General features: G+C 47.5%; 1 protein-coding gene across 2 annotated transcripts in view; it reads right to left on the bottom strand.

Moving 5' to 3' along the window:
• PRDM11 (PR/SET domain 11) overlaps positions 1 to 12,136 on the bottom strand; it is a 78,274-nt gene that overhangs the window by 20,098 nt on the left and 46,040 nt on the right. For both annotated transcript variants that reach the window (XM_054587110.1, XM_054587111.1), the window contains exon 5: positions 2,504 to 2,571. In XM_054587110.1, coding sequence (XP_054443085.1) covers positions 2,504 to 2,571 — 68 coding nt within the window. The remainder of the gene's footprint in view (positions 1 to 2,503; positions 2,572 to 12,136) is intronic.

Below are 12,136 nucleotides of genomic sequence, written 5' to 3' on the forward strand. Positions count from 1 at the left end.
AAAAATTCTTTGTTAGTGGGCGGGGGTGGGGGCAGGAAGAAGGTGTCCTGGGCAGTATATAGGAGATTTATCGGCACCCTTGGCTTCTGCCCAGGAGAACCCAGCAGCATCCACCCGTAGAGATGTGACAGCCAAACATGCCTGAAGAGACTGCCAAATACCCCCAGGGGGCAAAACGGCCCCTGGTCGTGGATCACTGATTTCATGAACGCAGGGTGCCTAGCACAGGGTTACCACTGAGTCAGTGCTCATTATGCAGGTGGACCCCTGATTGTTATTTGAAGAAACTGACTCCATTCGATCCTCTGCAAGACCCTAGGCTATGACAGTGCAAGTGACTGGTGTCTGCAAATGACAAAGAGCAGTACAAATGGCAGCTGCGCACTAAGGGGAAGGAGAATGAACTGGCTTTCCCCGCCAACTACCACCGGGGGGCATCTCCATGGCAAGGAACCATGTACCCGGCCCCACCCACTCTTTGAGTCTTTAATGAGATGAGGGCCCCGCGGCTGTGACTACCCTGGTGTCATTTTGTATCAGAACAGGCCTGGAGCAGAAACAGGATAGATCCCATGCCAGCAAGGTAGCGGTGGCAGAACCCACCCCACACAAGGCTCAGGAAGCCACGCTTCTGGGCACAAGCAGAAAGAACACTAGCCCGGAAGTCCGGGTTCCGCCCCTGAGTGCATGACCTTGACTAGCTCTGGGCCTCAGTTTACCCCTGGAGCATTTACATCAGCACAGAGCGGTGGTTCTCAACACTAGTGGCACATCGGAATTACCATGGAGAGCTTTGAAAAACACCAGTGCCCTGGGCTCAGTTCCAGCCCCGGTGAACCTGAGCCTCTGGGTGCCAGAGACGATGGCTCCCTTAGCTCTGGGGATGAATCCCCTGCTCTGGAATTGTGGTGGAGTCTTGTTCCCAAGCTGAAAGATCAGAGATGGGTGGAAAAGTGGAACAGAACCAGCTCTACGGGCCAGTTTCTGAAAGTGACAGTTCAGACAGGGCTGGCATCCAACAGCTCCCAGACACTCCTCCACTTGCCGACAGCCAGGCTGCAGCGACAGGGCACAGGAGCACAGGCCAGGGGCCCAGGCCGTGCAGCCATCTGATGGCCCGCCGGACACCTGGTCTCTACTTCGGAGTCTTTGCCCACTGTGCTTTCAGAGAAAATCCTGGCCCCTTAGAAAGTTCGGTTCAAAGGTCCCCCCACCCCTTTCAGCTGGGCCCTTGCAGCTCACGGCTTGTGCCTCCACTCAACAAGAGCTTCAGAAAAAGCGATTTCCATGGGGGAGGGGGTGAGTCCTGGGAGGGCTGGGAGGGCTGGGGTGCCCAGTAACGGCTAGTGAGTTGCAAGGGCTGCACTGACCTGCACCCAGTGGTCGGGGAGAAGGAGGAAGTTAGGAGTGTGGATTGCCTTCCTGGAGCCACGTTCAGGGCATGGCTGAGGCTCTCAGGTGGCAGCACGGTGGGCACTGAAGCCACAGAGAAGGGGACAGGAGACAATGACTCAGGCTCCCTACCTCAGACCAATTGTCTCCTCACTTGCTTGGGAAGTCTCAAAGTTTAAATACAGCAAGTCCCTCACTGCCCGCCCTCCAAGCACAATCTCTCAGCCTCCAGTCGCCATGAGTCACGGAACTGCATGGATGCCCACAGACGGCCCCATCCACAGTGTGGCTGTGCCCCTGGGTCCAGCTATCCGAGGCCTGCCTTCCCTCCCAGCCCAGATCCAAACCCTGTCACCACTCCCAAGTCCCAGAGAGAGGCCACCAAAAAGGCAACAAGGCAAGTCTGACCTCCCACACCCCCCCCCCCCCCCCGAGATGCCACCGACAGGGCCCGGCACACGGCACAGACGAACAGCACGGAACCGAAAGGGGGCCGTCGGAGTTCCAAGCTCAGCTCAGTCTCTGGGCGACCCTGGCCAGCCTCCTGCTCTCCCTGGCTGGCTGTCCCAAGGATCTTTCTGGGCAGACTTCTGTCCCAAACACTGGACCACAGTAAAACCACTCTGGCAAGTACTCATGCCTGCGTTGCAAGCACCATCAAAAACTGAACTGGACGGAGCCGGAAGCCTCCTTCTCCACAGTGCCATCTAAACTGCTGTGGCTGCCCTGAGGTGGGTCCGGCAGCACGCCAGCAGGAGTCTGCCCTGAGAGAGGTGGCACAGTGCTGGGTGGAGGGACAGCCCGCTGCCCCTGTGTGGGAATGCTGCCAGGGGCCAGGGGCCTGCGTATTCCTGACACATGGAGAACTGTGCAGTTTCTAGGAGTCCCTGCCCACCCATCTGACCCCAGGCCCCTTCCAGAGGTCGCTGATGGAAACCTGGGGGAGCTAGAGGGTTGCCTAGAGCTAGACACATCCCAAACCCTGCAACAGCAGTCCCGGGGCCTTCACAGGCCTCCACCACTGGAGACCCCATAGGCCCAGCATACTCCCTTGGTCTCTTTCCGCAGTTCAGGCCAGGATCCCAGGAAATCAGCAGAGAGCAGGACTCACCTCATCCAGTTGGCTTTAGTCTCGTCTGATCCATCTATGGACTTGTAGCGGTTGTTCTTGTCCACGATCTGGAAGACAGAGAGAGAGTCTAGAATGGGCCATTCTGGAGCGAGCTCCAAACCAGGGTCCAGGGCCTGGCCCCACCTACTGCTGCACAGAAACTTCCTTTTGCCTTTTGTCCTCTGCTACGATGCCAGTGCTGCTGTAGGGCTGAACCTGAGCTTGGGTTTGCAACAGTCAAATCTAGCCTCTTTCTTTCTTTTCTTTTTTCTCTCTTTCCTTCCCTCCTTCCCTTCCTCCCTTCCTTCCTTCCCTTCCTCCCTTCCTTCCTTCCTTTAAACCACCGCCCCACCCCCGCCACTGGTTCTCTCGTTTTTGTGGGAGACAGAAGCCAGCACTGGATGACTAGACATGTAGACTTATGTGGTTTGAGAGGGCTCCCCCTCTCTCAAATCTCTGAACGTTCGGGACCCTCAGGGTTTGGGCTGGGCCCCTTCATCTTCTGTAAAACTGTCATTATTTCATCATCACTCTTGAATCAGAGTTCAGCTGGGTATGGAATTTTAGGCAGATTAAGTTTTATTTTCTTTCAGTGCTTTTGAAGATTGCCAAAAAGGCTGTCATAGGCTCTTTAGCAACACGCTCTTAGTCTAATGTTGTCCTTTTGTGGATAATCTGTCTATGGTAAATTTTAAGACGTTCTCTTTATTCTTGATGTTCTGTACCTTCACTATGTGGTTTTGAAGTGGAGATTTACTTTTAAAAAATTTCTGCATTACTTGAGTACATTATTTGATGAGGACTTATATCTTTTTCAATTCTGAAAAATTCTCAGCTGTGACGCTTTTGAGGATAGCTTCTTGGTTATTTTCTCCAGATTCTTGAAGAATTTGTATCAAATGTATTTGGGAGCAGTTCAACCTATTCCCCATATCTTTTAAGTACCCTTTCATATTTTTCTCGCTTTCTCTTTCTGGGCAGTGCTCTGGGAAAATTTCTCAGAACTCTCTTCCAATTCACTAATTCTCTCTTTGACTGTATCCAGTCCAGAGTTTGGCCAGCTATAGAGGTTCTTCCTTTCTTTCCTTCACTTTTTACTGAGTACTTTTAATGCAATGAATATTTTTCATTCCGAGGATTTTAATTGGTTCCTGTTTATAGCCATCTTTTCTTCGTTTGCCCCTTTTTGTTTCATGTCATGTTCATTCTCTTTCCTTTTCTAACACTTTGCTGAAGTATAATTGACATATAATGTACCATTTGATAAGTTCTGACAAATGTGTGCATCTATTATGACAATCAAGAAAATAAACATATCCACCACCCTCAAGAGTTTCCTTGTGCCCCCTGTAATCTCTGGTCAGCTGCATATCTTTTTTGGTGAAGTGTCTTTTCAAATCCTTAGCCCATTTTTGAAATTGTGGGGTTTTTTTTCTTATTGTTGAGCTTTGAGAGTTTTTAAAAGTATATTTTGGAATCAATTTCTTTATCGGATATATGATTTATAAACATTTTCTCCAAGTCTGTGGCTTGTTTATTCATTTTCTTGATGATGTCTTTATAAGAACAGAGGTTTTCAATTCAAACAAACAAAAAAACCACCCTTCCATCTTTATCTTTTTAATGGATACTCTCCTTTCTTTATTCCTTTAAGGATCCTCAGGCTGTGGCTGCTAAATACCCCTCATTATCTATTATCCCCTGTGTCCACTATAAAAAAAATCCTGAATTATAACTGAACACCTGGCTACCTATAATAACAGAACACATTTTTTGGCTTCTCCTCTATCTAAGTTCTGGCCAATAAGGACGTAGGTGAAAAGTGTCATGTGTCAGCTTCCTGAAAATTTCTTCAAAAGACAACTGATACATGCCCTTCTACCATCCACTGCCTGGAATGCAGATGTGATAGCTGGAGATCTAGCTATCAACTTGGACTAATGAGGATAATCCAAGCATTGAGGTAGTGAAGAGCTAAATCAAGCTTCATTTCCTGAGGACTTGGTTACTCACAGTCCAGTCTACTCCTGGTAGAGACCCAAACGGTTATTTTAAATTCATCTTGAGAATACTCTACTAATTTTATTGTAATTAGAGTGAATTCATTTGTCATTGATTTCTGGAGTCTTTTTTACATCCATTTTCTTCATTAGTTTTGCAGATTCATTCGGTCTGGAGGTTCATTTTGAGTGGGTGTCTGTCTGCCTATCTCTCTCTCCCTCTCTCTTATTTTAAGTAGCCAATCCGCTCCACTCTCCACCTCACACGGGGCACTTCTTTTTCACATTGCTCTCTAGTAGCTACAACTCACCGCCACCCTGCCTGCTCTGGACTGGAGCCCTGTAGGCCTTTGTTTTCAGCTCTGTGATCATTTTGCATTTCTCTCTCTCTCTCTCTCTCTCTCTCTGGCGGGTGGTGGGGGGAGTCCTCTCACTGCAATATGTTTGTTGGTTGGCAGGGTGGGCTGGGGCTCAAAACATAAACTCTCCATCCCCCTGGACTGGAGGTCCCCTTGTTCCCCCCACAGACCTTCTTACCTATACTCTTTCTATGGATATTCGCATCCATTCCGAGATTCTCAATTTGTTCATTACTCACAAATTTTTTATTGCAAGCTCCAGATGTGAATATCTAATTTCCCATAAGACATCCCTGCTTGGATGTCTCATGGGCATCTCAAACTTACCTCAGGCCTCACCCCTAGGCCGTACCTCTCTCATTTTCCCCATCACAGTACTAGAAACCACCATCCACTCAGATTTTAAAAAGAAAGTCACCTCTACCAAAAACCACTGAGTAATGTACTTTAAATGGGTGAACTCTATGGTATATGAAACATATCTCAATAAAACTGGTTTTTAAAAAAAGAGTCACTCTTCATTCCTCCCTCTCTCAAACCACATCCACCCCCATCTCTGATCCCTCAGCAAGTCCTTCGAATCAGATTTCAAAAACGTACCTCTCCAGTGCCTCCTGCTTCCACCCTGGTCTAAGCCCAACATCACCTCCTGTCTAGAGCACCACAGGAGATCCGAGCTAACCTTCCTGACGCCACTCTTAACTCTCCATTGATTCCCCTCAAAGCAGCCAGAGGGCTCTTTCATCAGTGTAAGTCACATAGTGTCACTCTCCAGCGCAAGGGGGCATCGAATGCACTTACAATAAAACTCGTACTCAGGGTCACAGCCTTCAAGATGGCCTGGCGCTCGGCCACCTCCCCAACTTCTCCTGAGCCTCTCTCTCCCTTTACGTTTCTGTAGCCCTAATGGCCTGAGAGTAAATGTTTACTCTGGTCAGGTCCGCTGCCTACGACCTCTTCTCCCCCATTCTTAAAAAAGTAATAATCATGAACTATTTCAAGCACCCAGAAATTATAAAGAATGATGTAGCTGATAACCTGGTACTCATCAGCTATAGCCAACAAAAATCACCACCAGTCATATTCATCCCAGACCTCTGCTTTCTCTTGCTGTAAGAAATTACCAAGATGTAGTTGAAGACCATTGCTGCCTCCAACTCATTCTCCTATTCTCCCTCCCTCCAAGGGTAACCACCTTCCCGAAGCTGGTAGGGAGCCTCCCCATTTTTACTCTACAAGGATTGTTCTAAAAACAATGTACAGAACTGTTTTCGCATGTTTGTAAAGTTCACAGAAATGGTTTTGCATACTTTTCCTACTCAACTTTGCATGGCTGGTCCCTTCTTATCTTTGGGGTCTCAGAAGACGCTCCTCCTGGCCTGAACTTCGAGAAGTTTCTCCCCTGCTGCACCTTGACCTCCACACACCTGCCCCCATCCAGCATTTTCTGTGACATCATCCTGTTACAATTTTTTAGGAGATCTACTTACAAGGTGCATTTTTGTTAAGAATGGTGTTTATCTACCTGTAGATTTGGTAGCTGACTGTCTTCATCACTAGACTACAAGCTAATGAAGACGAAATACACCGTTCCTAACACAGTGCATGGCATATGGTACAAGATTGGTTGAATGAAGGAATTATTGGATAAAGAATCTTTTAAGGAAAAATCAAGTTAAAGAAAAAATTCAGAGAATGTTACTATTTTAGTAAAAAGGAAATGAGTGCTGTGCTGGAGCTGACTTGTACTGGCTAATGAGAATCGACTGTAAAATTTTCTAAAATTTCATGATCCAGCTGTTAAACCCAGCCATTATTAAAAATGTTATATAAACTTACAATTGAATTAAGACATATTTTTTAAAAGGTAATAAATACTCAAAGCTTACTACTTCCTAATAATTTTCCTACGTTTTACTATTATCTATATTCTTGAAGGCGCCGGTATCTAGAAACACTATGTAATAGTTGTGTAGCTCTCTTCCCAACCGCTCGTTCAGTGCCTTTATGTCGGTAGCTTGAAATCAGCCATGGCGGGAGCATTTACGCCCAGGAAATCGGCACACATAACTCCCCACCACCACCACCCCGGCAGCAGGTTATTAAGCATCCTGCTATGCCTGTGCTTTTTTAAAAGATTCTATTTATTTATTTCTACAGAGAAGGTAAGGGAGAGAGGAATAGAGGAAGAGAAACATCAATGTGTGAGAGAGACATCGATCAGTTGCCTCTCCTACGCGCCCTCAGGGATGGAATCTGCAACCCAGGCCTGTGCCCTGACCAGGAATCAAACTGGTGAGCGTTTGCCTTGTGGGGTGACGCTCAACCAACTAAGCCACACCGGTCAGGGCTATGCCTATGCTTATATGTGCATGGAAGGTCTGGGAGATACAGCTCTCTGGCAAGGAGGAGAGAGGGAAGGGGGACAAGGCTTTTGCTTTGTCTACTTATGAGACTACACTGCCTTGTGGTTTAAAATTCTGAGACAAAAAGAGAAAACATGCAGCTCAGGCTTCTCCCTGGCAGTCTCCCTAAATGATGCCCCAGCCTTTGAGGACCCTCCCCTAGAATCTCATAGAACCCTGTCCTTTATCATAATCCTAATCACCCTCCATTATCATTTTCTGACTGGTCCTCTCCTGGGGGCAAAAGAGAAGCATCTGTAAACCTGGCAGCCAATAGCAGGGGCACCTGGTGGGTGGTAAGAGCGCTGGAGCCAAAGGAACCGACTAGAATCTCTCAGCTTCAACATTTATGAGTGGCCTTGGGCAGGTGACTTCATGGCCATGCCTCAGTTTCCTCCTCTATAAAATGGAGTCAAAACCAACCTCACAGCACTACTGTGATGACCGATGTGGAAGGCACTCAACACATGATGGCTGTTAGCGTTGTGATCATGACTGCCATTATTTATGGAGGGAGTGAATGTTAGTTATGATTCATCTGGAGTGATGGGAGGTCTGCGGGTCCACAGTGGGTTGTTGTGATCAGCCTGTTTTGCAGCTCTGCCTGGGCAGAGAGACCTGGATGGGAGCTGTGAGGGACATGGGACCTGCCTGAGGCTTCTGTTGCGGGGTTCAGATCCAGATACTAACTGAGGGGTGTTTCTTGGCTTCTCTCTCCTGCCTGTCAGGATTTTCTCAAATTAAGCATTCATTCATTCAGCAAATGTCACTGAGGGAGCAGCTACAGGCTCTGAGGATAAAATGGTGATCCAGGTAGACAACGTCTTTGTTCTCACAAAACTCACGGTCCAGGGGGATACCAAAGAGAGGCCGCTGTGAGAGGCCACGGTCAATACTGCGGTGGGGAACGCTACGGAATAAGGCGGACTCTGAGCTGGAGCCCTGCAACTGGGAGTTCAGTCGAGGACCTTCGGGGGAGGGGTGTGGCATCTAAGCTGAGGTCTTGAAAACAAGGACGGCAAGGGTGTTCCAGGCAGAGGGAGCAGTGACTGGCAGGATCACACAGGGCACATAGACCATGTCGCGTTCGGCAACGAGCCCAGGCTGCCCTAAGTAGAGATCGGGATATGGGCCTCCAGTCCTGGGACTGAGATGGCACTGCAGTCCAGGGGCAGATGCTTGGGACCAAGCCCCCAAGCTGCACTGGGGAGGCTAGTTTCCCAGAGTCCTCCCTTGCATTATCTCTTGTCAACTCCTTGGCCCCTCTGAGCCTGGAGTTTCTGGGACCAGCCCAGGAGCTGAGTGCTGTGATGTGAGGACTTTGATAACAGTGTTCAAGAAACCGGGCTAATCAGCGTGGTAATGGGGCACCTTAGCCTGGAGTAGAAGAGCCCAGAGAAAGCAGAGCCATCATCAGATGTAGGAAGGACCACTGGGGAGGCAGGACCAGGACCAGTGTGCACTTAGAAGATGCAGATATTGGTGAGAATTTTGTTACTAGGAGAATTTAAGCAGTTGCTGAAGGACCCTCTGTCAGGGAAGCTGAAGAAAGTGCAAAACTGTCCTGAATGACCCTTAAAAGTCTGCCTAAAACTCAGGTTGTATGTGGACAGATCCTCAGAAAATACGAAAGCATGAGTTTCGGCCCCCTGGGTCAAGCATGGTCCATGTGAACCAGAATGCTATTTTTGACCACGGTAATAACTAATAAAGGCATCGATGATAAAACATCAACAGCTGCCACCCATGGAGCAACTTCACAGTGCCAAGTACTCTGTCTCATGAATTCTCATAACTCTATGAAGTAGCTACTATTATCACCCCCATTTTACAGATTAGGAAACTGACATTCAAGGCTGTTAGGTAACTTGCCTGAAGCCAAAAAGGAAATACATGGGGAAGTTGAAGTTCAAACTCAGGTCTCTACCAGTATAGCCCATGTTCTTAAGCATTCTGCAGGGTAAGAAATGGTACCGACAAGCTCCCCCTGACGACCTTGTCAGAATCCACCAGAAATGTTCTGGAATCCTCTGTGAACTCCCATCTCTTCCCCTGGCTTGAGAAAATTTGCTATGTGAGCATGCCTTTAATAGGGAGGAATATTCTGCTTTGCCACAGAACCTCTGTCACAATCGCGGATGCACTGCTGGGCTCCCCTTTTAAGTGATGATATAACCGGATGCTGCAGAGATTGGATTTTCAGAAACCTGATTTGCTTGCAACTTTCCAGGAATCCATCAAATCCATAAAACATTCAGATTTTCAGCCCTGTACCTGGCCTTAGAGCAGAACGCTTACAACAATGATTTGTGAAGCCATTCACGGTTGACAAAGTATTTTCGCACATCACGGGAATCACGCACGTCACGTCTCAGATGCTCCTCCCAGAACCGCAGGAGGCAGACAGCAGCATCGCCTGTTCTCCAGCTACTTCCCAGTCCAGCAAACAGAAAAGCAGAGGAATTAAGAGGCTGGCCTGAATTTGGACTTGAACTCTGGCCTTTGATACAACCAGAAACAGAGTGAAGGACACTTAAGCTGGAGGGGGCCTCTGAGAGGATTCAGGCCTGGGTTCCTCACCTGGTGTCCACAAACAGGCTTTGGCGAGGGACAGGCGTCCCTTAAAACGTGCCTAGCATTTTGTATATATTGATATATAAATATAACTTCTGAGAGGACCCCAAAATGCTCCAAAACCATGATCTAACCCTTCCCCTTCCCATTTAACTGATAATGGAATTTATCATTCTAGAACTATCTTTTATCAAATTTCAACAAAGCCCTGGAGACCTGGTAAATGAGGTACATTTACCTGCAATCCCAAATTCCACATCCAGGTTTCACACTCTGTAATTTCACTCACAACCTCCCCTCTTTCTTGCAACCCTTGTGAAGTTAACCGAGACGATAACGCCGGCTGCGATCTGCTCAGCACCCGCTCCTGACCAGGCGCACGGCCAGCATTATTACGCACGGCTCTCTATGTTCTATTAGACTGTGCAACCCCATTTTACAGATATGAAAACTAGAGCTTGGAGAGAGCAGGGCACTTGCTCAAAGACACTCTTCCCACAAGCGGTAGGAGTGCCTGAGTCCAGAGCCCAGCAACCAACTCAGATAGCTCTTCCTTTCCCAAGTCCTTGAGCTCTGCTTGTAAAAGGCACCCAGGCTAGGATCCGGCCTCAGGACCAATCAGCCTCAGCACACACTTGGCTCCGTTCTTCTTCATAATCAATCTGGCTGCTGGGGAAGCCGGTGAAATGGGCCCCGGGGGCAAGAATGAACCTGGTCTTCTTAGTCATGCCTTTACATGAAGGGTTTGGGGCAAGCATAGGGGAAGAGACCCAGGAGGTTCTGCCCATCTGGGAGACAGTAAAAATGCAAATTTAAGTGGGCCTGTGGCTGGAGAGAAATTAGATAGAAATAAATTTTCAGTATCATGCTACAGATTTGAAGGGTCTTTCAGACGAACATGGCTGAGGGCAGCAGCTGACAGGGCTGATGTGAAAAGTACTCCCTGGAGCTGTTCGGGGCACAAGCTGCACATCTGTTCTGGGCGGCTCTTCATTTCTCTCTCTCAGTGAGAAGAATGAGGGATAGGAAAAAAAGCGGAGAAAAACCAAAGCTCTGCAAAGCCACTTCACACCCACTAGGATGGCTAGAATCAACAAGTCAGATAACCCCGAGTGTCAGCAAAGGACATGGAGAAACCAGAGCCCTCATATATTATTGGTGGGAATGTAAAATGGTCCAGCTACTCTGGAAAACAGTCTGGAAGTTCCTCAAAGGACTAAACACAGAGTTACCATGTGACTCAGCCTTTGCATTCCTAGGTATACATCCAAGAGAAATGAAAACATTTTGCCCACACAGAAACTTGTACACAGAGTTTACAGCAACATTATTAAGTATAGCCACAAGGTCAAAACAACCCAACTGTCCATCAATGGATGAATGAATAAATAAAATGTGGTATATCCAGGCAATGGAATATTATTCAGCCATAGAAAGTGAAACATGCTACAACATGGATGAACCTTGAAAACATTAAGCTAAGTGACAGAAGCCAGTCACAGAAGACTACATAATGTATGACCTCATTCATATAAAATGTCTAGCACAGAGAAATCCAGGGATAGAAAGCAGATTAGTGGTTGGGAGGGGGTGGGGAAGAAGAGGTAGGGTGGCAGCTAAAAGACAACATTTCTTCTCAAAGTGATGAAAATATTCTAAGATTAGTGGTGATAGTTGCAAGACACGTATCTGTGAATATCCTAAAGACCACTGAATCACACACTTGAAATAGGCTAATTGCATGGTATGTGACTTATATCTCAATAAAGCTGTTGAAAACTAAAATCTGCCAAATATTCATCAGCAGCAATCAGACAAGGCAAAGGAAACAATGTTATACCATTGCCTTGAAAAGTATTCTCTAGAGAAACAGGGGGTTCCACATGAGCGGGGAAGACCAAGTTCATTGAGGTATTCCTGTCTGGGGCTGGAGAGGAGGAGCTTGAGCTTTGGTTTGACGTCCTGGCCCCAGGATTAGCTGTGTAGCCCTGGGCAAGTAACCTGGCCTTTTAAGCCCCAGTTTCCAAACCTGTAAAAGGGGGATAATAATACCTATTCCACAGTATGGTTGTGTGGATGCAAAGAGTAAAGACACACAAATCTTTTAGTGCCCAATAAACAGCAGCTATTATTATTGCTATTGTTGTGTTGTTGTTGTCATCACACAACAACCGGGGACGCACTGGGGTTTAGAGGTGTGGAATTAGGCACCAGGGGTGTAGATCAGAGAACGCATCGCCTGGAGGAGTTTTCAAACACCAGAAAACTCCAAATGCCCTATTATTAAAGCTAGGA

Source organism: Pteronotus mesoamericanus, unplaced genomic scaffold (genome assembly GCF_021234165.1).
Source record: "Pteronotus mesoamericanus isolate MK-2021 breed Mesoamerican mustached bat unplaced genomic scaffold, CSHL_Meso_final scaffold_1066, whole genome shotgun sequence".
Classification (NCBI taxonomy): domain Eukaryota; kingdom Metazoa; phylum Chordata; class Mammalia; order Chiroptera; family Mormoopidae; genus Pteronotus; species Pteronotus mesoamericanus.